The sequence below is a fragment of the Rhineura floridana genome, chromosome 6 (genome assembly GCF_030035675.1).
Source record: "Rhineura floridana isolate rRhiFlo1 chromosome 6, rRhiFlo1.hap2, whole genome shotgun sequence".
Taxonomy (NCBI): Eukaryota; Metazoa; Chordata; class Lepidosauria; order Squamata; family Rhineuridae; genus Rhineura; species Rhineura floridana.
The window spans coordinates 31,115,612-31,143,262 of NC_084485.1; the positions used below are offsets into that span (position 1 = coordinate 31,115,612).

Here is a 27,651-nt window from a genome sequence, read left to right on the forward strand (position 1 = left end):
ACTATGGTATGTTACACATACCATAGAGACGCAACTTTTTATTTGGGAAAATCCCCATCTGCCCCCAATATTTCCTACGATGGTTCTGCAGTTTCCCTCCAAAAAAACAACAAAAATCAAATTTGAATTACTGCAACATCAGTACCCTATTCAGAACTCAGGGAAAGCATCTGTTTTGCAGCTCATGCTGAATCTTTTATTCCCTTTCCCACTACATAGAAACTTTACAAAAGGTGTTATGCCAGAGATGAGGAAACTAGTCCTCCAGATGTTATTGACTCCATCAGTGTCAGCTGGTATGACCAACAGTCGGGAAGACAAGAGCTGTAGTCCAGCAGCATCTGGAGGCCATAGCTTCCCCAGTTTTATACTATTACTTACATCTGTCTGTAAGAGTTTGTTATCCAAAGTTAAAAGATTATGAAAATTCATCATCCAGGTTTCCATGTTATCTTCAAAAAATTCAGGAAGATCCTGCAAAATTAAAAAACAGATCCATATTTTATTTTATTTTCTACTTGATAATTTGCTTATTTAAGAAGTACATTTTCATTTCTATTCTGACATGCAATCAGCTCAGAAATACAGGAACACTACATTACATTAACAGAATTTATGAAATGTATTTCTCAACTGTTAAAGGAACTCCAAAACCGAAGAGACATGGATCAAGTCAATTTCTGTGTATCTTCTGACTCATTCACAATGCATCCCATCACCCTTTTTATTTCTCAATCAGTATAGCATGAGCTCTGTAACAACCAGCTTGCTTTAGCAATTGACAGTACTACAAGCCAATGGAACAGCAGCCTATTATGTCAGATCATTTTTGCTCACCTTGGGCTCCCACCATTAAGGATCTTTGTAGACCACATCAGTCATAGCCACAACAGATTCATGTAATCTGCCCTGCTTCTTCATTTACTGGTCCACCACGGCACATGAAGAATAAAACCTAAAGTACCCACCTTTACTTTGCTTTAACTACACTTTAGGTCTATTACCCCTAAATTTGAGATGCTCTGTCTGTCAACAACTGTTGTTCGCTTTTTTTTCTTTTGCCTCTGAACATAAGCTTTGATCAAACTTACCCTTAACAGAAAGAAGAAATGCTGATTCTAAATCTGAAAAGCCAGGCTTGTTATACAAAACAGGTAATGTGCACATTACTTTAGATTTGTTAAAACTCTAACAAACAACTTATCCTCTAACAAACAACTTATCACATTTGTGAAGCATTGACTTTTAATCAGATTCCTGTGTTAAACATTCCATCATCTCCATAACCCATCAAGTATTTTGCTTGGAAGCAGCACCAATGTCCTTGATCATTCAATTATCCACCATGAAATTGCTCCTTAATTCTACAGTAGCTTGATTATACTAGAAGGTTACTTGCAGGATCAGAACTATCTGCTAGAAGAACACATAACAGATGGCTTACTTGAAAATTTAAACTGTAGAACAGCTTAGCAATCAGAATCAGCGAGGAGAAGAGAACTTTCAAAGCACTGGCATCATTTGCATGAGTATTGCAAAGCTCAATTGTGGCCTAGAAAAATAAAAAAATTAGTAGCAATCACTAACAAAATCTGTAGAGTATAAGACACTTGCCAATGTTTCATTTGTTGAAAATGCATTGATGGTACAAATTAGGCCCTCTTTTCCAATTTCAATGAAATCTAATGAATTTCTCTTTTATGCTAAAAATACAGGATATATACAAAAACAAATATTCTAAATGAATAAAATATAAAACCAACAAAACTTCTGCCGATAGGAAGCGCAGGATATAAATCAAATAATAAATAAATAAAACCAAAGCCACAGCACAGAAAGAGCGGCCTGAACACCACCAGCATTATTTTTATAGAAGCATCAATATAATTTTGTTACTCTTCGTCTGCATACCATAGGAAGCTAACACACCCTTAAAGAAGAGACAGAGTGGTCTAAAGCATGAAAATTTGGCTACCAGTTGTGTACCGAGCCCAATTCTAGGTGTTGGTGTTAACCTTTAAAGCTCTATACGGTGTCGGTCCAGTTTATCTAAAGGAGCGCCTCCAGCATCACCAAATATGCCGCCTGACGAGATCTGCCTCACAAGGCCTTATCTCGGTCCCACCAGTTAAGACAGCTAGGCTGGTGTGGACCAGAGAGAGGGCATTCTCAGTTGTGGCCCCCACCCTCTGGAACTCTCTCCCATACGACCTTTGCCATGCCCCCTCCCTGGCAGGTTTCCGCCAACGATTGAAAACTTGGTTGTTTCAGCGGGCATACAAGTCTCCTAGATAATTTTAGTTTACAGTGTATAGATGTAGGTTGGTGGATTATAATTGTTTTATATGTTAAAACTGTATTATATGTTGTATTTTTAATTATGTACGCCGCCAAGAGTGGCCGTTCATTCGGCCAGACAGGCGGCCTAAAAATAAAATTTTATTGTTATTATTATTCAAATTTTCTCAGACACCTTGTATATCTTACTATCACAGCATGTAAAATGTAAGTAGCGACTTCATAATAGTTAGCGTTAAATGTTTTAAGGGATGGCTGTGAAGGTAAAAAAAAGATTGTAAAGCACTTTGCCTATATAGTATATCAATCAGTTCCAGATTCCAAACACAATACTGTACCTTAAAGAGATTTGTCAAGGGTAATGCAAAGGCGTCAAGGACAAGTTTGATTTCTGTCCACAGTTCATTTGATTTAAACTCATGACGATACCTGACAAAAGATGTAAAGTCACACTTATTTAATTTGTGTCTGATTATTTTCTGGGGGTCTGTAAACTAGAGTCAAGCAAAGGAAAGAAGTTAGCAGTCAAAATCCATTATTAATAGAAAGTGCTTTTGTTTTCAAATCAGAACTTGGATTATGCCCCCCCCATTACCTTTTGAATAAAGAATGTGCTGTACGAAGAACTCCATTAATAACATGGAAGTCTCCACTCTGAAAGCGATTCACCATCTCCGTTAGCAGGTCAGGCCATTTCTGAGGGAAATCTTCTCTACCAATTATGCTAATAGCATCACTTAACTTAAAAAAAAAAACAGAGATAAATATAAACATTATGTAGATACTTAGTTAAAGTAATACAGGCCTTCATCTAGGGAACAAATTACATGTTCACTATGTGACTGCTACTGACTGCACAGCCAGTACATGCCTACTTCCCTGCTCCTCACTCTGTAATGTCTAGCTGATCTTATTCGCTCACAAGGTTTTGCACTTCTCCACTCCAATGTCACCTGGCAGGAGTTATGGGACAGGGGACCACATGACAACGGGCCACAATTAAGTCCTACAAGATGTTATGGAGAAGAGGTTGCATGTGCAGCTGCCGTTTTCAGTGGGAGGACACACATTCGGTATCATCGCTAATTTTGCCCTAAGATTATGGCACTTTTAGTCAAGTATTTGCTTTTTACCTACTCACCCAGGATACCAAGCTATAACATATTGCATATGAGAAGTGAAAAAGGAAGAAAGCCACTCTGAATTAAAAATTCAGCTGGCATACAGGGGAAGTTTTACACTCCTCTTAAACATTTCCTGGACTTTAAAATCTATCCAAATGTTTCAAAGGATTCCCCCCAACCTGTTTCTCAACTGCACACCTGTAATCACACACATCTCTATGTGAAGTCTTGGACATTACTTTCAGAGTTTATTCTGGCATCTTCAGCACATCAGCTGTATTTGATAATACTGAGAGGGATAAGTGCAACTCGTCTAGAGTGTTAATGCAGATTTTATCTCATTTCTAATGAAAAAATGGCAGCTTTTGTTCTTGTTATAATACACATATAATATGTATATTTTAATTCATATTAATACTTATATAGATTGGAACAGAACTATCCTTTGGATTTCAGACTTCCTAAATTTTGTGGTACAATTCTGGGCTTACCAAAATGCGTAAAAACGAGCAAAAATGTATTTTAGGATAAAATACGTTTTGAAATGTATACATCGAGATAAAATATGCATTCAATATATGTTTAAAAACAAAACATACAGATTTTTAAAAAGTTATAGATTAATGAAGAAACAGAAAGGAACACATGTCAAATTGACACAGATCAGAAACAGACTGACTCATATATCCTCGATGTATGTATTGCTACTTGTTTTAAAACAAAATTTTATTTATCAACACATTCTTCCTGCACAAGAACAATACCCTGTTGAAATAAGCAGGATTCCATTTTTCTACATTGTCAGCTCACCTGTTTTTGAATTTGTTCTGGACTGCTAAGCATTAGGTGCACTATGTTGGCCTTAATGGCTATCCTGTCAGCTTCGCATATTTTGTTTGGTTCATCTTCAATCTACAAACAAAATGTTAGTTACACTAGTATAACAACATCTCTTAGATACACTGGGCAGTATTTTACTAACCCGTTCCATCAGCACAAGGGTTAGGACCCATGCAACAGGGACTTCCCCCTTCCCAAAAACTGCTCTGGAGGGTTGGGGGAACTCCTAGAACAGATTTAGGGGGCATGCAGGGGAGGAGGGAGAAGTTTCATTGCACAAGCAGGAATCTTTGCACTGACAGAACTACTTAGTGCTAAACTGAATACAATTAATACACTTGTCAGTAAATGCTCTGGATAAATTTAAAGTGTCTCAAAAACAAGGGAATTCTGCACAAGTAATGACAAATATCTCAGAAAACCATTTCACCAGTGCTAAAACAGTAATGGCTAATCTGTAACTCAGTTGTGGGCAACCTATAACCCTTGGCCTAATTTCAAAAGCCCTGTGCAAGAGATTAGTTCAGACATCTGGCAAGACCAGAGTGTTCAACACCTTCCTGCTGGACAAAGGGGATGTTAAGAAAGCCACCAACTGCCAGCCTATGGCCCCCAACAGAATGTAGGTCTTTACAGAAAAAAAGGCTGCCTACTCCTGCCATAAGTATTCACAAGATTGGTGTCTCAAGAGCCATCTCAGCCTCAGAGGCACAAACGTCTCATGAAAGCTGCCAGTACGCTGCAGTGGTTAGACTCCACAATCAGCCACAAAACCTCTGTAAGTCACCATCTCTTAGTCTCTTACTTACAAGGCTGTTATGAAGACTAAGGGTGGTGGTGGGGAGTAGGGGGAGATCATGTATGCCACCTGAGCTTCTTTGAGGAAAAGCTTGATAAAAATCAGACAAGGGAGAAGACCTTGAAATGTACAGGGAAAAAATTAACTCCAACACGTTTTTGAATAAATTCTTCTTCAGGGGTACTATGAACATAAATATGAAACTACGATACACATATGAACAAAACATTGTATCCAGAGGTGCAGTTCTGCTGATTGAAAACTTCTGTCAGCAGAACAGGAAGGGAAGCCATGTTTGGTCATTGCCCCTCTCCCTGTGCCACCCGTAAATCTGCTCTAGAGGGTCCCTCAACTCTTTCAAGAAGATTTAGCAAGGCAAAATTCTACCAGGCAGGGAGAATTGCCAAAAATAGGTTTTCCTTCCCATTTCACTGATGGAACTCTTCCGTCAGTGGACCAGCACCATCAGATACAAGCCACGATGGTAAAACTTTAGTTACCATTTGTGCTATTATAACTGTGCACAAGGCTTTGCCATTAAGCTTCTGTTCATATGTGTGTATCTTAAGTTTCATATCACTTATGTCTGTAGTGCCCCTGAAGAATTTATTATGAAACGTAACATGTTGGACCTGATAAAAATGTACCATTGGTCTCACCTGAAAGGTGATTTTCATAGGAGTGGGCTATCACTGCGGGTAATAGTTCCACCTATCGTGAGAAGGCAAGAATGTTTTTGAAGTCAAGACTAGGGGCGTCAGGCCCCTCCCACTCTCCAGTTCATTCGTAGTGAGACTAAAAAGAGATATCTAAAAATACAAGAACAAGGCCAACAGGCCCGCCAGGAAAATAACATAATAGTCACATGCATAACAACATGACTCTAACATAACAACATAACAGAACTAAAAGTCTTGACTTCACTCTTACATTTAAATATAATAGCGTAACAATAACATGTAACCCATTTATAAAATCTCTAGTCATCCTCCAACTGGGAGGGTCGTGATGGCCCACTCCTATGAAAATCACCTTTCAGGTGAGACCAATGGTACATTTTCCATAGGAGGTGGGCCATCACTGCGGGATGTACCAAAGCAGCCCATACAGGGAGGGACCACCCACGTGTTAATCCTCATTAAGAACCTGTTGCAACACTCGTCTGCCGAAAGATGCGTCAGTAGAGGCATAACGATCAATTTTATAATGCCTTATAAATGAGTGTGGGGTAGACCAGACTGCAGCCCTACAAATATCGGCAACAGGAGCATTAGTGGCAAAAGCAGCCGAAGTGGCAGCTGACCTGGTAGAATGAGCCGTTATACTAGCTGGAACTGACAGCTTCAGGGACTCATATGCTAAAGTAATGCATGCCGTTAACCAACGGGATAAGGTAGAATTGGATACTTTATGCCCCATAGACCTTGGGTGAAAGGATACAAACAGAGACTCCGTTCGTCGAATCTCTTGGGTCCTAGACAGGTAGGTCTTGAGAGCCCTCCGGACATCTAACGAATGCCAAGCCTTCTCGAGAGGATGGGTAGGATTTGGGCAAAAGGAAGGCAAAACAATGTCCTGGTTGCAATGAAAAACTGAATTGACCTTGGGACGGAAGGAAGGATCGGTCTTCAGCACAACAGAGTCCTTATGGAAGACGCAGAGGTGTCGAGCAGAAGACAATGCGCCCAACTCCGAAACGCGTCTGGCAGATGTGATTGCGATCAGGAACAAGACCTTGAAGGACAGCATACGTAGGGGCACAGTCCTGATGGGTTCAAACGGAGGGCGTTGCAAAGCCTGCAGAACTTTCGGCAAACTCCATGAGGGGAACCGATGGACAACAGCCGGAGAGCGTAGGGCGACTCCCCTCAAAAAACGTTTGATGAACAGATGTGAGGAAATATGATCTCCAGGAGAGGACACTGAGAGAATGGACGACAGAGTGGACGCATGTTTACGTAGAGTGTTGGGTCGAAGTCCCATCATAAAGCCGCTATGGAGAAATTGCAGCACCTGATGCACAGTGGCCTGGGATGGATCATGGTGGTGGGACTGACACCACTTGGAGAAAGCCACCCAGGTATGTTGATAAATACGAGTGGTAGATGGTCTTCTCGAGGCCAAAATAATATCAATCACAGCGTCAGACAGGCCAGCCGACCTCAAATGTCCCCGTTCAAACGCCACGCTGTTAGATTGAGCCAAGTAGGGTCCTGGTGCAGTACTGGACCCTGGGATAGGAGGTCTGGCCTGACTGGAAGTGTCCAAGGATCCATCACTGACATTGCCAGAAGATCTGAGAACCACGGTCGGCGTGGCCAAAATGGTGCTATCAGAACCAGCTGTTCCCTCTCGGTTCGCGCCTTCCTCAAGGTTTTGGCTAACAATGGTATGGGAGGAAAGGCGTACAATAGACCGTCTGGCCACGGTGTTGTCAGAGCATCCACTGCTTCTGCTGTTGAGTCCAGGTATTGTGCAAAGTACCTGGGAAGTTGGCAATTGCGACTGGAAGCAAACAGGTCGACTGAGAGGACGCCGAACCGACACTGGAGACGATGGGAAATGGCTGGATGAAGTTTCCATTCTCCAGGAAAGACCTGTTGTCTGCTGAGCCAGTCTGCTGTCACATTCCAAATCCCTCTGAGATGTTCTGCTTTCAGGGATTGTAGATGTTGTTCTGCCCAGACAAAGATGAGGGAGGCTAAGTCCTGCAGAGGACGAGACCTGGTGCCCCCGTCTGTTCAAATGTGATTTTACACACGTGTTGTCTGTTCGAATGAGCACATGGTCCAAAGGGAACAGAGACTGAAAATGAAGTAGAGCTAAGTGGACAGCCTTTAGCTGCAGCCAGTTGATGCTTTGAGTTTGCTCTGCGGTGGACCAAACCCCCTGAACGTACTGGGAGTTGCAGTGGGCTCCCCAACCGATGAGGCTGGCATCTGTGGTTACAACGGTTCTGCGGGGTTCTCTGAACGACGTGCCCTTGGAGAGGTGTTGAACCTTGGTCCACCAGCGGAAGGAGAGGCGTAGTGCGGGGCTCAAACGAACTTTGTGATGGTTGGAGCTGGCAATGTCCTGTTGAAATGGCAACAGAGTCCATTGAAGGTGCCGAGTGTGGGCTCGAGCCCATGGCACACTGTGGATTGTAGAGATGAACATCCCGAGCGCTCTGGCGAGAAGCATGACGTCTGCGGATGTTTGTTGCATCAGGGACCTTGCGATGCTTGTGATGGCAGTGATGCGATCTGGAGCCAAGAAGACCATTGCCTGCAGGGTGTCCAACATTGCCCCTAGATGTAGTAGGCATTGGGTTGGTTGGAGATGGCTTTTGTTGAAGTTGACAAGCCAGCCGTAGGCCTGCAAAACATTGAGGGTGATTGTTAAATGATGATGAGCCAGCTCCTCAGACTTGGCCCGTATTAGCAGATCATCCAGATATGGGTAGAGATGAACCCCTTGGGTCCGGAGATAAGCCACTAGGATGAGTAGCACTTTGGTAAACACTCTTGGAGCAGAGGAGAGGCCGAATGGCATCGCTCTATATTGCGAGTGCTGGTGGCCAAAAGCAAACCGAAGAAACTTTCTGTGGGCTATGGAAATGGGCACATGGAGATACGCTTCCTTAAGGTCAATAGAAGCCAGGAAGTCTCCTTCATGTAAACTCTCTGTAATGGAGTAGAGTGATTCCATTTTGAACCTGCGATATGTTACAAAACGGTTGACAAACTTGAGGTCCAATACCGCCCTCCATGATAAATCTCGTTTTGGCACAGCAAATAGGAGGGAGTACATCCCTTCCGACCTCTCAGTTGTGGGTACTGGCTCTATTGCCGCTATGTCCAAGAGGTGTTGTATAGCTGTCTGCATGATTCTGTGCCTGGCTCGTGCCCTTGGGCAAGGGGACGGATGGAATCTGTCTGATGGGATTGCCCAAAACTCTATGGCATAGCCATGACTGAAAAGTTCCCTGATCCAGGAGACCGTAGTGAGGCGCAGCCAACGGTCTCCAAAATGAAGTAATCTGCCACCTATGGGCAGTGTGTTAATACTGCTTGCATTGGCGAGGACCTCCCCTATATGAGGACGATGAGTTGCCCTTGATACTGACCTCTGCCCTGGAAGCGTCGGTTCCAGGAGCCCCTGAATGAAGTGGGGTCATAGGATCTGAAGTCGCGGCCTCGTCCTCCTGGCCGCGTTCCACGAAAGGGCTGGTTAGTACGGAAGGAAGGAAATCGCCTGAAAGGCCTGTGGTCGATGTTCTTGACAGCGGCCAGAACCGGTTTGTCGGCGTCTTTGGGATCAACCAGCACTGCCTTTAGAGCTTCCTCGCCGAAGAGTAAAGATCCGGAGTAAGGAGCCCTAGACAGATTCATTCTGGCCACTGAATCAGCCTGCCAGTGGCGAAGCCAGAGGGTCCGTCGCACGACTATCTGAGCTGTCATGGCTCGTGCCCCCAATTGAGTAGCATCCAAGGTGGCATCGGCCACAAAAGCTGCTGTCTTACGCAACTTTATCAGTGACCTTCTGAGGGCGACAGGATCAGGGTTAGTGTCCTCTAGAAGATCATCCAGCCACATCATAGCTGCTCTGGAGAAAATGGAGGCTGAAGCGGAGGCACGCATGGAGAGGGCAGTGGCCTCGTGATTTTTGCGGAGGGCGAAGTCTATTCGATGCTCAGTAGTGTCCTTTAGTTGGAATTCCCCTTCCCTGGGCAAAAGAGATCGTGAAACAAGGCGAGCGATTGGTTCATCTATGCCAGGGACGTCTAACTTGGTGGCAAAGTCCGGAGCTAGGGCGTAAAGCCTGTCAGCCTGTTTCTTGAAGCGGCGAGATTGAAATGGGTGAGCCCATTCTTCAGAGGCCAATTTGGCAATTGGGTCTGGCACCGGGATGTAGTGTTCAATAGGTGCAGGGGATTTGAGAACCTTGGCCCCTTTGATGGCTGGGGTGGAAGAAGTTGAAGGCACAGTCTGGAGACCAAGGGTATTAACTACCCTGCATGCCAGGGGCTGATAGTCTGAGGCATTAAACAAACAATACGATGTATCCTCCTCATGATCTGAATAGTCGCTACAGTCATCTCCTTCAACGTGGTCAGTGAAGGTTGACTCCTCCGCATACGAGGCTTCGTCAATGCATCTGCCTCTGGCTACATCAAAGGGATTTGGTGAGCAGGAAGGATGAGCTACATGACACGCACGTTGGTCCATGTTGAGTTGAGGTATGGCAGGAACTTGTGGTAGTGACTGCATTTGGGTGAAAAATGCCAGCATGGCTTGAAGTTGGGAGAGGAAATCTGGGGACAGCTGCAGCCCGGTTGTGGCAGATGTTTGTGCCTGAGTAGGTATTGGAGCAGATGTTTGGGGCGGTAAAACGGAGGGAGGCTGGTTATGTGAAAGCTGAGTGGGAAAGCCAGCAAAATCCTCCTCGTCAGAGGAAGCAGCAGGGGAATGAAATATATCGCTTATGTGTGCCTGAGTTGCTGTGGTGGTGGCGGTGGTTGGCACAGAGTCATAGCGTGGACGCTTTGGTTTGCTATGGCTGGAAAGATGTTTTGTCTTAGCCAGTGCTTTAACATGCTTAGTCTTAGTCGCCTTAGAATATTGTGGCTTGGCTGTTTGTGACATGCCTGGCTGATCTGGCATCATATTGGCTGATTGCGACATGTCTGGGTGTTCTGCCATCTTATATTAACTTGTGTGCAGTACACGGCCACAGAGGGGGCAGGATGTAAAGACCCAAACTGGCACAGTGTACGACCACAGAGGGGGTAGAATACACTGGCAGATGGCTAAGTGCACGGCCACAGAGGGGGCAGGATGCACTGTGGTATCAGCATTAGTATAATATAGACTGTATTTTAGGCTTGGTACACGGCCACAGAGGGGGCAGGATGTACAAAATATAGTTCAGATTAGTGCTGTAGGCTGGATTTCAGGCGTGGTACACGGCCACAGAGGGGGCAGGATGTACTGAATATAATTCAGATTTAGTACAAGTCAGCCACTGATATTAAAGCTCCAGCCTTGATGATACTGAATATAATTCAAATTTAGTACAAGTCAGCCACTGATATTAAAGCTCCAGCCTTGATGGTACTGAATATAATTCAAATTTAGTACAAGTCAGCCACTGTAAATTTGTGTGTAAGGAAGCCCTGTAAGTCTGTCTACAACACACATACAACACACATACAGATAACTTGCAGGGAAGGTATCCGTTGGTTAATAAAGGGGTAACAAAAAAGGCGGGAAATTTGAATTCAACAAAAATGGCGCCCGGAAAAAAGAGCGGGAAAAAATGATCCGAAAATGGCGGAGGGGGAAGAAGCAATGGCGGCCGACTGGTAACGAACTGGGGGAAGGGCTGCCCAGCACAGTCTCGCAGGGGGAGGTGCGGGGTCGATAGTCGCACTTGCAGCTCTAAAAAAACCCAAAAGGAGACTGCCGAGAGAAGCCTGTGTCGGGAAAGGCAGCAGGAGGAAAGTCACTGTCACCGCCGAGTAAAGAGCTCTCCGCGGCGAAAATTAAAGTCACGGAGAGAGAGGGAGAAAGAGAGGGCAGGAAGCCGCAGCCGCAAGCTCCCACCTGGGAGAGAACCGCAGCCCGCAGTCTCTCCAAGAGCTCCTCAAAGCGCTGCTTGAGACAGCCCGGCACAGGAAAAAAATAGAGCCGCGAGCTCCCGATGGATGCAACAGAGCCAGGGGGAAAGCTCAAAAGCGGACAAAAACGAAGAGAACCGCAGCCGCGGTCTCTGAGGGGACCCTCAAACAAGCCTCAAACAAGTAAGGGAAATAAGCTTAAATAAAAAGCGGACAGAAACGAAGAGAACCGCAGCCGCGGTCTCTGAGGGGACCCTCAAACAAGCCTCAAACAAGTAAGAGAAATAAGCTGAAATAAAGGCTCAAAAAATAAAAAGCTCAAAATTGGCCAAGAAACGTAGAGAACCGCAGCCGCGGTCTCTGTGGGGACCCTCAAACTTAAATGGAAAGGTAAACACAAACAGGGAAAGGAAGGACTTGAAGACAAATGAGCAGACAAATATGCGAAACTTAGCTAAAAGCTACTTGCTACGCTATAGATCCAATCTTGTTCGTACGAAGGCAAGAATGAACTGGAGAGTGGGAGGGGCCTGACGCCCCTAGTCTTGACTTCAAAAACATTCTTGCCTTCGCACGATAGGTGGAACTATTACCCGCAGTGATGGCCCACCTCCTATGGAAAATTTTCCTCTGCAGGCCTCCTTTTTTCTTCCTGTGACTGATGCCTTCCTGTTTGTTTTTCCTAAAAAACAGACAGTCAGATAACAGACTAGAACCAAAGCTGCACCCCTCAGCTGTAAGCACCACATACTGGCATGTGGATGCATCAAGCAAGATGATTTAACAATTTATATGAACTTATTTTTTTCAGCATCAATCAATATCCATATTTGAGACAGCACCTGAAAAGTCACTAAAGTTTAAAGTGTTAAAACAAGTTTTGGAATATCCCCCAAATCCCTAAAACAATCAATATTAATATCAGCATGCACCATTTAATGCAGCTGTGATTAAGTGTTCTAACTTCATATAATCAAAAATAGCAATAGCTGCAAGATCTGAACTAGACACATTTCACAGTTTTAAAAGTTAACAGACCAATTCTAATGACAGTAACTGTCATGACATTGTAGCATGGTTCAGAATGGTTATTGTAACATGGCTCAGATGCAGAGAATTATGGGGATTTCATCTTGGGAGGAGATGGGCCTCTGAGTGAATGGAAAACTTTAAAGTTTCATTCTCAGCTGCCATTAAGAGCTGGAGAAGCAGCACCTGGTTATCTCTGTTATCTGCTGAAAGCCTGGTACTCAAGGTCAAGCAGGCCTGAGAGAGCGATCAGGGGGGAAGGAGGGGGCCTGTTAGGCGGGAAAAGTGAAGAAGCTTCGGGAAGATTACTTCATTGGAAAGCCCCCTGATTGGCTAATGTACTGTGAGCTGTTGCGAGGGATTTTTCTTAAGTATAGGGGGTGAGACCTATGGCTTTGGTCCCTTGGGTTCCATCTAGACGGGTGGTTACCTGAGTAGGGTTCCACTGCCTTCACTAACCAACTTATGCCTCTCTGGGGAGAGCTGAGATTTACGACGACTACCTCTTCAAGTAAGTAGACCAGGTTAGTTAATTTTGTTATTTTTGGTTGTGTCGGAACTCTCTTATATTTGTTACCTAAACCCCTGTTTGGGTGAAGGTTTGAAGGAACTGTTTTGCTGCTATTATTGTGCACATGTTTTATTCAATAAAGCTACTTCTATTTACCCATGTGTGTTCATTGCGGGAGGGCACTTTTGGCTTTGAACCTGGTACCTTGGTCACTGACCACGAACTACTGTGTTTCGGCTTTGCCTGGGGCTTCTGGATGAGGAGTGCCTGTCTGGCTCTTGTCCTTAGAAATCCCTGGTAGAATTATTGCTGGCTCTGGGTTTCCCCTGACTCAGAGTGGTTATTCAAGTTAAGGGGTGGTGGCAGCCTATCTTCTGCCTTGCAGGGTTGGTGTTGGTTTGCACAGCCTTGGGAAGGGGGATTGCTTGGACAGGATCAATTACCCAGAGTGGGGAATTGAGTCCTTAACATGCACCTGGCAACTGCGGGGTGGTGTAGGGCATGACAGTAACAATCTTCAAAATCAGAACAATGTCATATGGTAGCCCAGGTTCAATAAATTAATTCACCTACTCATCAGTGATACCCCATTCCCCATCTAGCAAGGACTTTCCTTCCTCAAGTTCTAATATTTCTTCCCACATGTCATTTGCAGAAGACAGTAACAGCAAAATATTTGTATCCTGCAAAAGCCAAACACAAGGGCCACCATCCATCCTTTCACAAAATTCTATGCAGGCACTACAGAAATTGGGGAAGAGAGGGGCCAGTGGAGACCACCAATAATGGCTTAGTTAGAAAAGCAAGCCAGATATGTGGATCCCTAACACTAGCATGGTTTTTGAAATATGACACAACACACAAGTACTAAGAAAACTATTCATCTGGGATTTCATATACAAAATTACTATTTTCTTCATTGGCTTGCCACAATACCATATCTGATGTCCTACAATCCTTCGGCAACATCTTAGTCCATTATGAATAACCACTTACTTTACAAAGAAACACACTATATTAATACGATTGTAATAATCAAAATACTTACAATTCTCCAGTTCCGTTTAATGTAATTCTTGAATGTGACAGAGGCACAGACTTTGATGACATTATCTTGTGACTTCTCCAGTAGTGTTAAGAGTAGCAGTGGGTAATTCTGGCTTCCTTCAACCGACTCAAGGAATTTTTCCGCTGTAAATATTTATTTATTCATCTATCATGAACTTAGCAAAAAGGATAGCAATTCCACAGTCTAATTCCAACCACTTAACACAATCAGATACAAAAGCAAGCAAATATTTAACATTATATAGGGAAGAAACAGAAATTAATGGGTAGTATCCAACTAAACCATACTCAGGATAGACCCACTAAAATCAATTGACTTTATTCATTACTAACAAGTCCATTCACTTCAGTGGGCTATTCTGAGTATGACTTAGTCCAGTCTTCACTAACCTGGTGCACTCCAGATGTTTGGGATGCTGGTTGGGGCTGATGGGAGTCATATTTCAAAACATCTGGAGGACACCAGTCTGGCAAAGGCTGACTTAGCTGGATATCACTACCAATATATGATGGTAGAGTTGCATTCCCACCAGTACTAAACGTCTGACATATGTCAACTGCACATAGTTTTAAATGTAGATCAGGACACTGCTCTTAAATTCTATATTTCTGAACAATCTCTGCAAAGGCAGCCCAGTCTGGACTATCATAAAGTAGATGTTATGGCTGTTGACAGGTAAGATACATAAAATATTCATCTTCTCCCCTTCACTTTACTGGAAAACTCTGACTGGTAATTAGCCTCTTGAAATTGTTCAGAAATGTAGAATATACAGCAAAATTTATTACAGGAATAAGCAAATTAATTAATGAGGTTAGTTAATAAATAGTTACGTATTTTGTAGAATTTTATATGTGTGTGCTAATATATTTACTCATTTATATTTTGAAGTATTAATAGAATATTTTGGCTTGGATTCAAAGAACTACACAACTAGTTCCACGCAGCCAAGACTACTTAACGTTACTTGAACTTCCATGCTGCATGGCAAACCTATCTTCAAACAGAGCAGTTTCATAAGGTATGTGAGATTTGACCTGAGCATCTGCTGCTCATAGGGGAAAAAGTTAACAATTCCACTAGGCAAAAGTAGCTCTTGTGATCTTGACTATTTTTGAGAAGCCAGCAGAGTCAGAACTATCTATCTATTTATTTATTATTTGATTTATATCCCGCCCTTCCTCCTAGCAGGAGTCCAGGGAGGGAAACAAAAGCACTAAAAGCACTTTAAAACACCATAAAAACAGACTTTAAAATACATTAAAACAAAACAACTTTAAAAACATTTTTAGAAGAGCTTTGAAGGCGTCTTTAAAAAAAGGTTAAAAAACATTGTTTTTTAAAAAAATGTTTAAAAACATATTAAAAAGCAATTCCAACACAGAAGCAGACTGGGATAAGGTCACAACTTAAAAGGCTTGTTGAAAGAGGAAGGTCTTCAACCGATGCCAAAAAGATAACAGAAATGGTGCCTGTCTAATATTTAAGGGTAGGGAATTCCACAGAGTAGGTGCTGCCACACTAAACTATCTACCTGCTTTACAGTGCAATTCTGTACATGTTTATTCAGAAATGAGTCTCACTACATTCAATGGGGCTTACTCCAAGATAAGCATGCATATGATTGTAGCACTAGTTTCTCTGAATAGCTAATAAGTAGAGAAGTGCAAAATACACATCCGTAGCTCAGTCGTAGAGCATCTGCCTTGCATGCATAAAGTCCTGGTTCAATCCCCAGCATTTCCAGGCAGGGCTGGGGGAGATTCCCTGTCTGAAACCCCAAAGAGCTGATGCCAGGCAGTGTACACAATACCGAGCGAGATGGACCAATGGTCTGACTCAATATAAGGCAGCTTCATGTGTTCCTAATGTATGTTGCTAACATGTCCCTCCTCCTGTCTTATTGAAACTAGCTTCCTTTTTCTTCAGATTCTCATGAATCAGATTCAGATGCTTTGCCTGAGCAGAACCCTCTGAATTCACCTTTAGCATCCTGAGGCCGTGGGGCATAATTAAGATATGTAAAGCTTGCCCGATGAAGTCAAAGGGACTAGAGTGCTTAAATACTTCAACCCCAAACCTGATTTCACTTAGATTTCAATGCACCCAACTTTCTTTGCATCATGCTCAATCACCTCCAAGACAGATTTCACTATGGACAGTTAATGCGACTGGCTCCCTCATCAAGATTTGATTGTAGATAGATTAAAGCTAACCTGCCTTTAATAATCAGCAACTTGGCTGTGATTCAAAAAAGGGCACAGATGGACCTCTAATATTTTAAAACATTATATACGTTCAGCTCTCATATGAAGCTTCCAGAGGTCTGTCATCCTGTCCACACAACTGAATTGCATTTAAAGTGGCAGGGGAAGGGGCAAAAAGACAGTCCCTAATCTGATATATATTAGTTTCATCTAGTTCAGTACTCTTCTTCCATTTGGAAGAATCAAATAATAAATAAATTAAATAAAATTTGGTGAGCATCAGACTGTTCCTTCAAGAATTATATCTGCGAAAATTTAAAGCAGTTTTCCCTTTGATTACTATGAATGGTGCTACAAGAGTTTGAAAAACCCTGTTCTTTGCCAATACCATTGAATCTAAAAAATTCAAGAAACATCCAAAATGGCTGAACAGGTCCTATAATGTTTTGGAGTAAACTATCACTAGAAATAATTCAATGCAGGCTTAACTTTCACATTTTAAAACTCTTACCAGGTCGCCTTATGGCAGGATTAGGATCTAACGTCTTCTTTAAGTATTCTGTCAATGTCTGCAAATTGGCATCACTCAGTTCCATAACTGCAGAACCTAATAGTTCAAGAGACCATCAAGAAGAGAAACACAAGATTATGCAAAATTGGGTGTTTGGCCATTTTACTAAAAACTCAGAAACAAGATTAAAAGAGTCGCAAGCGAAGTTTCTGCATATTGCTCCATGATTCTGAATTGCCTGATATATTTCTTTCCCTTGCTTTCTGAAAAGCTCTCTGGAAAGTCAGGGAACCCTTGTGAACAACCACTGAAGAAGAAACCCCTTAAAGGCACACATGAAACCTTCTGGGTATCTACATGAGAATCTTTGGATTCCAGATCAGGACAAATACAACATTCTTGACCATCACACACACAAAATTAGGAACCACAGTGCTCATTCACACACATGTTCACACACACACACAACCATTGGCTACAATGTCAGAGACTTCTTGAAACAAGTCCAGGAAGAATTTCCTCTAAAGCCCAACAGGGCAACAAAAAGGTCACTATACTCTCAATTCTTTTCTGAAACTCTGGTGTTGACAGCTTCAGTTGCAACCATGAACTTTAGTGAGGAAGTAGAGGTAGGAGCATTGAGCTCTTCTCCTGAATTCTAGCTTACTGGCAGACGTGCTGTGAGCCATGGGGCCAGGAAGAAACAGCTGTGCAAAGGACGGAGGAACATCACATGTAAACACATGGGTCTGATGGATCATATGAGAGATGATGAAGGTAGTTTACTCAGTCTGTACCCTAACAGAGATATGGAATAGGGCCACTGACTGAGGCAACTGAGAGTGACCCTCCAGTGTCTCTACCATGGATCCAGCTCCTTAGTTTACTGACCAGCTTTAACACTAAGTGACAAAACATTCATGCTAAATTTGACTGAGATATGAACTTGAACTTGGCTATTCATATTAGACAATTAATGATTTTTGATAGTCTCCAAACCAACTGTTTGTTATTTGGTCCTTTGCACTTATTTTTAAGTATTATTTTACTTATTTATATATATTCCATTTATATTTTTTTAACGAGGTTGTAATAATATTATCTGTTTTTATCTGATGATTCAGTGTTCTGTTGACTGTAATAAAATTTTGATTTGATTTGATTGAGAATGCCAGAGATCATTAGGAGAACTCTGAGGTGGTCATGATGGCAGCAAACAAATAATTTTCCTCCATTACCACTAAATCAGCTGAAACACATCCAGCGGAATCTTCTGCATGATTACGCAGGGGCTATACGACACCGCCCATACTTTCCAATCGGGCTTCAGGACTGGACATGGAACTGAAACAGCCTTGGTCGCCCTGGTGGATGATATGAGGAGGGCGTTGGATAGAGGAGAATATACTCTCCTAGTCCTCCTGGATCTCTCAGCGGCTTTCGATACCGTCGACCACGGTATCCTTTTGGATCGCCTGGAGGGATTGGGAATTGGGGGCACTGTTTTACGGTGGCTCCATTCCTATCTCTCAGACAGGTACCAACGGGTGGCATTGGGGGATGAGGTTTCAGACCCTTGGCCTCTCAATTGTGGAGTGTCACAGGGTTCTATCCTCTCCCCCATGCTATTCAACATCTATGTAAAGCCGCTGGGGGCCATCATCAGGAGATTTGGGCTGCAGTGTCACCAATATGCGGATGACACTCAGCTATATCTCTCATTTAAGTCCTCACCAGAATTGGCTGTGGACACCATGTCCAAGTGCCTGGACTCCGTAAGTGAATGGATGGGAAGGAATAGGCTGAAACTGAACCCCGACAAGACTGAGGTGTTGCTTGTGGGGGACAAGAGAAGGTTGGGAGATATGGACCTGGTGTTTAATGGGGTAAAACTGCCCCTGAAAGACCAGGTCTGCAGCCTTGGGGTCATCCTTGACTCCCAGCTGTCCATGGAGGCTCAGGTTTCAGCAGTGAGCCGGGCGGCTTGGTATCAACTTCATCTGATACGGAGGCTGCAACCCTACCTTCCTGCCCATCTGCTCCCACGGGTGATACATGCTCTGGTCTCCTCCCACTTAGACTACTGTAATGCGCTCTACATGGGTTACCCTTGAAAACGGTCCGGAAATTACAGCTGATACAGAATGCGGCAGCACATTTGATTAAGAACAGCCGTCGCCGTGATCATATCACTCCGGTGTTAGTAGATCTACACTGGTTACCAGTTGTCTACCGGGCCCAATTCAAGGTGTTGGTGCTGACCTTTAAAGCCCTATACGGTTTCGGCCCAGTTTATCTAAAGGAGCGCCTCCAGCATCACCAATTATGCCGCCCGACAAGATCAGCCACACAAGACCTTCTCTCGGTCCCACCAGTTAAAATAGCTAGGCTGGTGCGGACCAGAGAGAGGGCATTTTCGATTGTGGCCCCCACCCTCTGGAATTCCCTTCCTTTCGATCTTCGTCATGCCCCCTCCCTGATAAGTTTCCGCCGGGCCTTGAAGACCTGGCTGTTCAGGCAGGCCTATGGGATTTCTGGGATGGGTTAGCTTTTAACATTGCTTAGCTTAATTGTTGAATGTGGTTTTGGTTTTATATTGTATTTTATTATGTCAGTGTACGTTGCCTAGAGTGACCGTTAATTCGGCCAGATAGGCGACTCATAAATAAAATTTTATTATTTATTATTATTATTATTTAGCGGTCAGTTTCGCTGATAAAGTTACTCAAGTACAGTCCAATTAGGACACAATTAAATATTGTCTAATAAATATTGTCAGAAGCATCACTTGTTGCAGTTGCTTGGATCAGTTTGACCTAATTTCCACAGGGGATGCTGACAGGTTGCTTGGAGCTGTGAAGGCTACAATGTGAGTTTTCGTCCCAAGCCCATCATGGCTGATGATGGCTTCTGGCTACAACTATAAACATTCCCTTGGAAAAGAACAGGTCTTGCCCAACTTTAAAAAGTCAACTTTACACCCACTCCTTAAGAAATCACTGTTGCATAAGGAGCATATAGCCAATTATAAGCCTGTTTTACCGATGCAAAATTTTATTTCTTTATTTAAAAGTAGCCCAGGGCAGCAAGCAACAAGTGATAAAAGAATAAAAAAAATCTACCTTAAAAATAACTCCAATATAGATGCACACTGGAATACAGGTCTCTACTTAAAAGGCTTGTCTGAAGAGGAAGGTCTTGAGTAGGCACCGAAAAGACAACAGAGACAGCACCTGTCTAATATTTTAGGGGAGGAAATTCCAAAGGATTGGTGCCACAATACTAAAGGCCCGATTCCTATATTCTGCAGAACACACCACCAGATAAGATGGTATCTGCAGCAAGCCCTCACCTGCAGAGCGCATTGCTCAACTGGACATATAAGGGGTGAGATCAGGTAACCTGGTCCCAAGCTGTGTGGGGCTTTATACACCAAACCCAGCACCTCAAACTTAACCCAGTAGTTAACTGGCAACTACTAAATGTTATTGCACGCTCCTAAAAATATTGGGAGATATGAACATATTCAGTCATTTAATACCATTAAAATATTCAGTCATTAAAAACCATTTGCACTGGTTATCTTGATTGCTTCCAAACCTTGTTCAAGGTAATCTTCAAAGATTTTCATAGTTTAGAACCCACATACCTTAAAGACCCTGTCCCTGTATCCACCTCCACTCTAGCTTCACATAGTCCTTCACTGTATGATGTACAACTCTCTGCATCTAGAAGCAGGGCTTTTATAGAGGTGGCTCTGAGGCTGCACAATGATTCTCTCCCATATGAGAGGTTTTGGCCCTGCTTACTTTTAAGAAAGGCTGAAGACTATTTTGGCAGACATGACATTTCTGGTTAATATGTTGTAACCTAGTGATGATTTTTTTAAGGTGGTGGCAGTGTTATTGCCTCGTTTTTAAAGCATTAATATGTTGTGTTATGTATTAGGTTTTTAATAATCTGTCCAAGCTGCTTTGAGCTTATTGGCTTATGGAAAAACTGCAATACCAAAAGATGCATAAGTCGTTATACTGAAGTGAACAGCCCAACTTCAAAATAATTATTCTTAATGGTAGAGGGGCCAGAGACTACACCAAATTCAAATCTTGCCTCTGCTACTAGTTTAGCAAGTAGCCACTATCCAGCCCCTATTTGCAATACGGAAAAGATATGGTATACAAATTACCACAAATGTACATGGAAATGCTTTGAAATGCAATATTCCATACACGCACTGTACAGATGCTAAGAATTGCCTTCAGGGCATGTGCAGAGTGGGTTTCCCTCACCACTGAATAACCACAACTCTTTATCCAGCTCAAATTAGGAAACACACTATTTCCATACAAGTGTGACACCCAACATGTCTTTCTAGAGCTATTAACAGCACAATATTATGCATTATTATCCTGAAGTAAACCTAACTCTATTCAGTGGGGCTTACTCCCAGGAATATGTGGGCAGGATTGCCGCTTAAGCTTTGTGAGCATCCCCTTATTACATTTGGGAATCAGGAAATAAGAATTCGGTTCCGTCAGCAGCATGGAGGGTCACTGGCCCCTGAGTTCTCTTCCGAGGCGGGGTGCGGTGTGGACCCTTCGGACTGAATGTGTAAAGAAAGCCTTGGCCTCTCCTAATCATTAGGCGAGGAAGAGGAAAATGGAGAGGGACAGTGATTGAAAGTACTCGGATCACACTACCTCGTTATTACCCGCCAGAGTGACAACTGTGAAGACCAATCAACTGGGCGTTTTCATCGCGGGATAGGCTGAACAACCAACCGGAACACGCGCAGCCCAAAAGGGGCGGGCTGAGACAGACGCAGCATGCTCAGATACAACCCTCCCTCGGTTATGCCGCGGGCCCGAAACCCGACAGCCGTTCAAGGAAGGAAAAACAGAGGACCGCGGCAGTACTCCCCCCTTTCCACTCCTCCCGCCTCAGGACTCCAGACCCCACCAAAGAGGGTTCACCGCGCTCATGAACCCGGACTCACCTGACGGATCCCCCTGACAGGGCTGCTAACGACGACAGCAGCAGTAACTCCTCCTACGGCTCTAGCTCCGCTTCACATTCAAACCTCGGTGAGAGGGCGCGGCGGCGACGCAGTGACGGAATCACGCAGGACGCCGCACAGCTTCCTCCCGGCCGGCACCAATCAACGGCCGGCTTCTCCAAAGGTCCCAGCCAATCCCAAGCAAGAGCCTGCTCAGTCCAGGCAAGCCAATCCGCTGCTTCTGGTCAGTGGTTTCCCATAAAGCATCGCAGTTTGGATAGATCTGGCTAAGAGGTAGAGGCGAATGGTGGCATTGCCAAATATACAAAAGCTGAGTAGCGTCCTCCTCCGCTGGATTCTGTTGAGCCTCATCAATCCACCCAGACTAACCCAGGGGTGGGCAGAAGGCAGATCAGGAGGACCCGCTGCTACATTAGCACATCTGTAAGGTTTTGTAGCCTTGTGAGTCAGTTGCAGCAAAAACAAAGGGTTAAAGACTAAAAACAATATTATGGCATGAGCTTTTATGAATGCATGAAGAATTACCTGATACACACACACGTGGGGTTATAAACAATGAGATCTGAAGGAAATGACAGGCATAAAGTGCAGAAGTTATAATTTTTAATAGTGTCCATTCTCCCCACCACCAAATAAAAACTAGTTGCTGATAACAGACATCCTGGCATTAGTAATCCCATTAACACATGTAGTGTGATTTTTTTTTAAAAAAAACCCAACTCTGATTTGTTTCACAAATCAACAAAATTAGACTGACATGAAGATAGATAATCAGGAGTGGGATTTTGTGTGAAAGGACTGAGCTCAATTCATTTCTAATACTGAAAACAATTTTTATGTGTTTTTATCATCACAATCAGTCTCTGAGGTGGATTAGGTTTAAAGATATCGGCTCACCCAAAATGACCCAGTGAGGGATTTGAACCTGGGACTTATCAGTCCTCATCCAACTCTCTAACCACTACATCACACTCTGCTTATGGAAGTCTCACTGATTTCAGTTGGATACAATCTCAAGTACAGTAAATGTGCAAAAGACTGCAGCCACACAACCCAAGCCTTTGCTTGTTTCACTCAGAACTCAGTCCTACTGTGCTGAATGGAACTAAGGCCAAAATCCTAACTACACTTATATGGAAATAAGCCCCATTGACTTCAGTAGGAATTACGGTACTTCTGGGTAGGCATGGTTAGGATTTCTCTGTCATTCCCTAGTAAGCAGCATGCTGAAAAGATCCACCACCATCCCTGGCTTGCTCCAGTCTTCTTTACGATGTCATAAAAATATTTTAATTTTTGTACCTGTTCTGTGCAAGTGTGTACCTATGGACATTCATATAATAGATAGGGGTCTTGAATGTGAAGGGGATGGGGAAAGGAGATAATTGGGAGCCTGGTATGAGAATTTACATGATCAACTGTGGCTTTTGGCTAGTGTATCCATCTGTACTATAAATGTGTTGGTGTCTGCATTGCATACTGTTGACAGCTGCTGAGCATTGCTGGCATTGCACCTTTACTGAAGGGCCCCTCCAGAAATTCTTTTTATTGCACATTCCAGTCATACATGATCCTATTTTCAATACTATTCAGGTCATACACTGGCTTCCCATAGTTAGCATTGCTCCTGTGTACAGCAGTGCAGGGTATGGGCGTGGGTGATGATCACTGGTAAAGCAAAGGGTTGCAGCAGTCTTCCTCCGTCATCCCCAGGGAGTGCCTTTCATGTAACTTCCTGCTGATTCCTGTAACTTTTAATACCACAAATATTGTTAATTCTGTTTTTATTTTTGTGTTGCTTTTGTTTTGCACTGTAGCCCCTTTGAACAGCAGTAATGTGATAGTACTGGGGAAACATCACAGAAAAACTAGTAAAGCACCATAATGCTCAATTATTTTGTCAAGAACCTGTTACAGAATATACCTGGAATAAAACACAAGTTTGGAAGGTTTTTTTTTTTAGCAATGTCACAAGAAGGCTTTTAGAACTGGGACAAATAGGGAGCAATCCAAACCCCTGATCCCCCAGGATAAGCACGATAGGATCTGATGGATCTCTGGTTCAGCCTGGGTTATGCTGGCATAAGTCCATCATCCCTGCTCAGCTGGGGCTGAGCTGAGGCAGGCACCACTCCCCCAAAAGGGGCAGGACTGGGCAGGGGGGGGAAATATGCTGGACCCTAACTCTATTCAGCTCAGTCATATGATCTGGCAACCCAGCGGAACTTACAGTGGCAAAAAGGGTAGTGTAAATCAAACTATTTTAAAAACTTACTTTCCCTCTGTCAAGCTTGGGCTGGCTCAACCAGAAGTAGCTGTGCTCCTAAATGGGATTTGGATCTGGTGTACTTTGTGCCGGTTTAATGTAAGCCAGTGTAAGTTACACTGGCTTCCCATAGTTAGCATTGCTCCTGTATACAGCAAGTGCAGGGTCTGGGTGGTGGCTTGTAACTGGTAAAGCAAACATTCATTACGCTTATATTCCGCTCTTTTAGAAAGCTATGAATGTCTTACATAAGGCACCCAGTGTTCTATCTATAATACTGATCATGTGCACACAGCTGCTTAACTTCAACAATGCTAGAGGCATCACACGCTCGCTTAGCAATGCCCTAGTCAGCAGACCACTTTGAAAACAGGCCTGGCATATTTCACCGCCACCTGCGTATTGTCACTGGAAAGTGTATACATACAGAAGGACCAGCTACGTACAACAAAGTTGTGTGTAATTTTTGGCACTGGTTTTATTCATTTAGAATAAAAAAAACACTGCAGTAGAGGTTGCAGGCTTCCTTGGAAGAGCAGCAGCAGAAACAGTACATGGGGGGGTTGAGTAGTTCTGCTGAAAATCACAGCTACTTTTTCTATTGAAATGGAAATGAACAATGGTAGAACTGTATTTTTTTTTATCCATGGGGGAGGAGGGAAGTTGCCAGAATTAAAAAGCCGCTTCCTACATGGGTTTTTTTTGGGTGGGGGGATTTCCATGGTAGATTTTTTTAAAAAAAGAGAAAAGACCTTAGCAAAAACAACATGGGGTTAAGGCACAAGCTACATATGGATTTTGATTCCCACACACTTGTTTTCCGTTAAGAAAAGCTAAAGCAACTACTCAAGCTGCAATAGTGAACCAGAAGCATGAGTAGTGGGGGGGGGGTGAAGAGGAGCATCTTAAGAATGTAAGAGCAGCATCTGATCAAAGACCTGCCTACTCCAGCACTGTTTCCTGTAATGGACAATTAGATGCCTATGGGAAGTCCACAAGCAACACATGGGGGCAACAGCTCTCTCCCACTGTTGTTCCTCAAGAGCTGGTTTTCAGAAACATGCTGTCACTGATCTGGAGGTAGAACATAGCCATCTTGATTGGTAGCCATTGATAGCTTTATCCTCCATTCATTTATCTAATCATTTATAGCTATAACACAGTGGGGAGGAGAGCCTGGCTGGGAGTCCAGAGTCTGTGAGTTCAAATTCCCGCTCGTGTCTCCTGGGTGCAAAGGGCCAGCTAAGATCACCCCCACAGTGAATGGCTCAGGGGTTACGTGCCCTGCCACCTGTGTAGCTGTGGTCAAGCTGCATAGTCCCAAGGAGCCCAGTTGCCCCCCAGGCAGTTGCAGACAAGGAAGGGGCTGGCTTGTGTAGCCGTGGCAAGCTGAACAGGCCCTAGCCAGCTGGGGTGGACTAGCCTCAGAGCAGAGCTTGGAAGTAACTCGTTATTTTTAACGAGTTACTTGTAATTCGTTACAATTTTAAATAACGAGTGGGTAATTCCATTACATTTGGCAAGTAACGGAACGACTAGTAATTTCCCTACTTTTCAATGCAACTTTAACGTTTCCACATTAGGTTGCATGTTACTTGGGGGTGGGAACAAGGGGAAGACAGCTCCTGGCTGTGATTGGTTAACACAAGGCATGTGCCTCACACTGATTGGACCTCTGCGCAGACTCTCTCTTCCCTCGTGATCTGTGTTAGGATGCACGAGGGAAGAGGTGAATAGGCAGGGCCTGCTAGCGTCTGAGAGGACAAAATGGACGCCGGAGGAAAAAGCCAGGGCAAGGACAATGGAGGAGAAGGCAGCAGCAGAATGCCGAAGAGCTGTGGAGGTGAGTGACGATGATTTGTGTGTGTGTGCCCCCCCGCAGCACCGTTCTGCCCCCCCCACTGCCTCTCCTTGCCTCTGCTGCCCCCTCCATCAATCACAAGGCACTTCTGAAACTTCGGCCTACAGTCCTTCCCCCCCTTTTTGAACTCTCCCCCTTGTTCCCATGTATACCTGTGTGCTGTATTTATCCAGACAGAGCACTCCTGCCTTTTAAAATGCCGGCTAACTTTTTATTGTATATTTATTTGAACTCCATCTTTCTTTTTATTTGTATTTTTGTCCTGTTTAATCACAAGACTGAATTGTATGTGGGACAAAAACTGTCTCAGTAATAATAATAATAATAATAAAAATAAAAAATCATTAGGCGTATAATAAATGGCTTAAGGCTGATTTTTTTGTTCTTGGCAGAGATGAGGTGAGAAGTAGGGTCCTTGCAGCTCCTCCTCTCAGTCCCCCAGCTCTCAAACTCATGTTCTGTGAGAAAGAGAGAGATTCCCAGTCCCAGAGAGAGATAGACTGTTGACAATCTCTGCTAATATCTATACAAATGTACATAACATGCATCACCTGAACTCACATGATCTAGAGTTACCTTAGATCTTGCAAGATTTGCAATGAGAAGCAACACGGTTTTATATTAGTTCTGATTGTCTATTGGGCTATCATAGGTTATATGTTTTTTTCATTTTCTATGGCAAAAACTCCAACTTCAGTGGAATTTATGTGATGTGTTCTAATCATTTGAATTTGGCTAATGAATGCTTTATTCTTTCATCAGAACTTTAGCAGTAGTACTAAAATATTAATAAAAAAGAAAAGGGAAAGAAAAAATACTTTACATACATCATTCAGCTGTATTGCTAATTATAGATACAGATATAAAAGATAAACGGCATTTTGTCAAAAGTATTTTTGTCTACATTTTATACCTCATCCTTGGTTTTCCAAGCTTGGCATGGAATGCTTCTCATACAGAATTAATTTGAAATGCTGCATATTTATTATCATAATCATCATATTCAAAATAAAAAATATATGTACCGCCTTCAAGTTGATTCCAACTTATGGTGACCCTATGAATAGGGTTTTCATGAGGCTGAGAGGCAGTGACTGGCCCAAGGTCACCCAGTGAGCTTCATGGCTATGTGGGGATTTTTACTCTAGTCTCATTTTGTTCTCACAACAACCCTGTGAGATAGTAGGTTAGACTGGCCCAGGCAGGGTTATTCAGTGAGCAAAAATGATGCAAATAGGATCTCTTTTAATTGTGCTATCGACCTGCTTACTTCCACTCTGACTGGGGCATCTTGCAGCATGGGGAAGAGATGGGGGCACATCACAGCTGAAGTTCACCCATATAGGAGCATTATCTCTTGTTTATTACAGAGACGCCTGTTGCAGGTTTTGCTGCTGAGAGCAGCAGTCAGTTAGTGCGGCCACTTGAGTCACAGCTTGTTGATCCTGAGGAGGCAAAACTAGAAAGTGAGGTTCAGAAAGGAGGCCCTGTGCATGAGGAGGAGGAGGGCATGAAGCA

General features: G+C 43.4%; 1 protein-coding gene across 3 annotated transcripts in view; it reads right to left on the reverse strand.

The window, feature by feature from the left end:
* The window catches only part of CSE1L (chromosome segregation 1 like), a 40,712-nt gene extending 18,561 nt beyond the window's left edge, over positions 1-22,151 (reverse strand). The window contains exons 1-8 of one of the 3 annotated variants that reach the window (XM_061631349.1): positions 21,986-22,151; positions 16,990-17,085; positions 14,251-14,393; positions 4,233-4,334; positions 2,894-3,039; positions 2,637-2,727; positions 1,445-1,552; positions 382-474 (exon numbers count right to left, since the gene is read on the reverse strand). In XM_061631349.1, the coding sequence (XP_061487333.1) occupies positions 382-474; positions 1,445-1,552; positions 2,637-2,727; positions 2,894-3,039; positions 4,233-4,334; positions 14,251-14,393; positions 16,990-17,074 (768 nt within the window). In that variant the 5' untranslated portion in view covers positions 17,075-17,085; positions 21,986-22,151. Of the gene's footprint in view, positions 1-381; positions 475-1,444; positions 1,553-2,636; positions 2,728-2,893; positions 3,040-4,232; positions 4,335-14,250; positions 14,394-16,989; positions 17,086-21,490; positions 21,598-21,985 lie in introns of those variants that run through there. The other 2 variants (XM_061631348.1, XM_061631350.1) reach the window with 2 other exon arrangements.
* Positions 22,152-27,651: the final 5,500 nt, after the last annotated feature.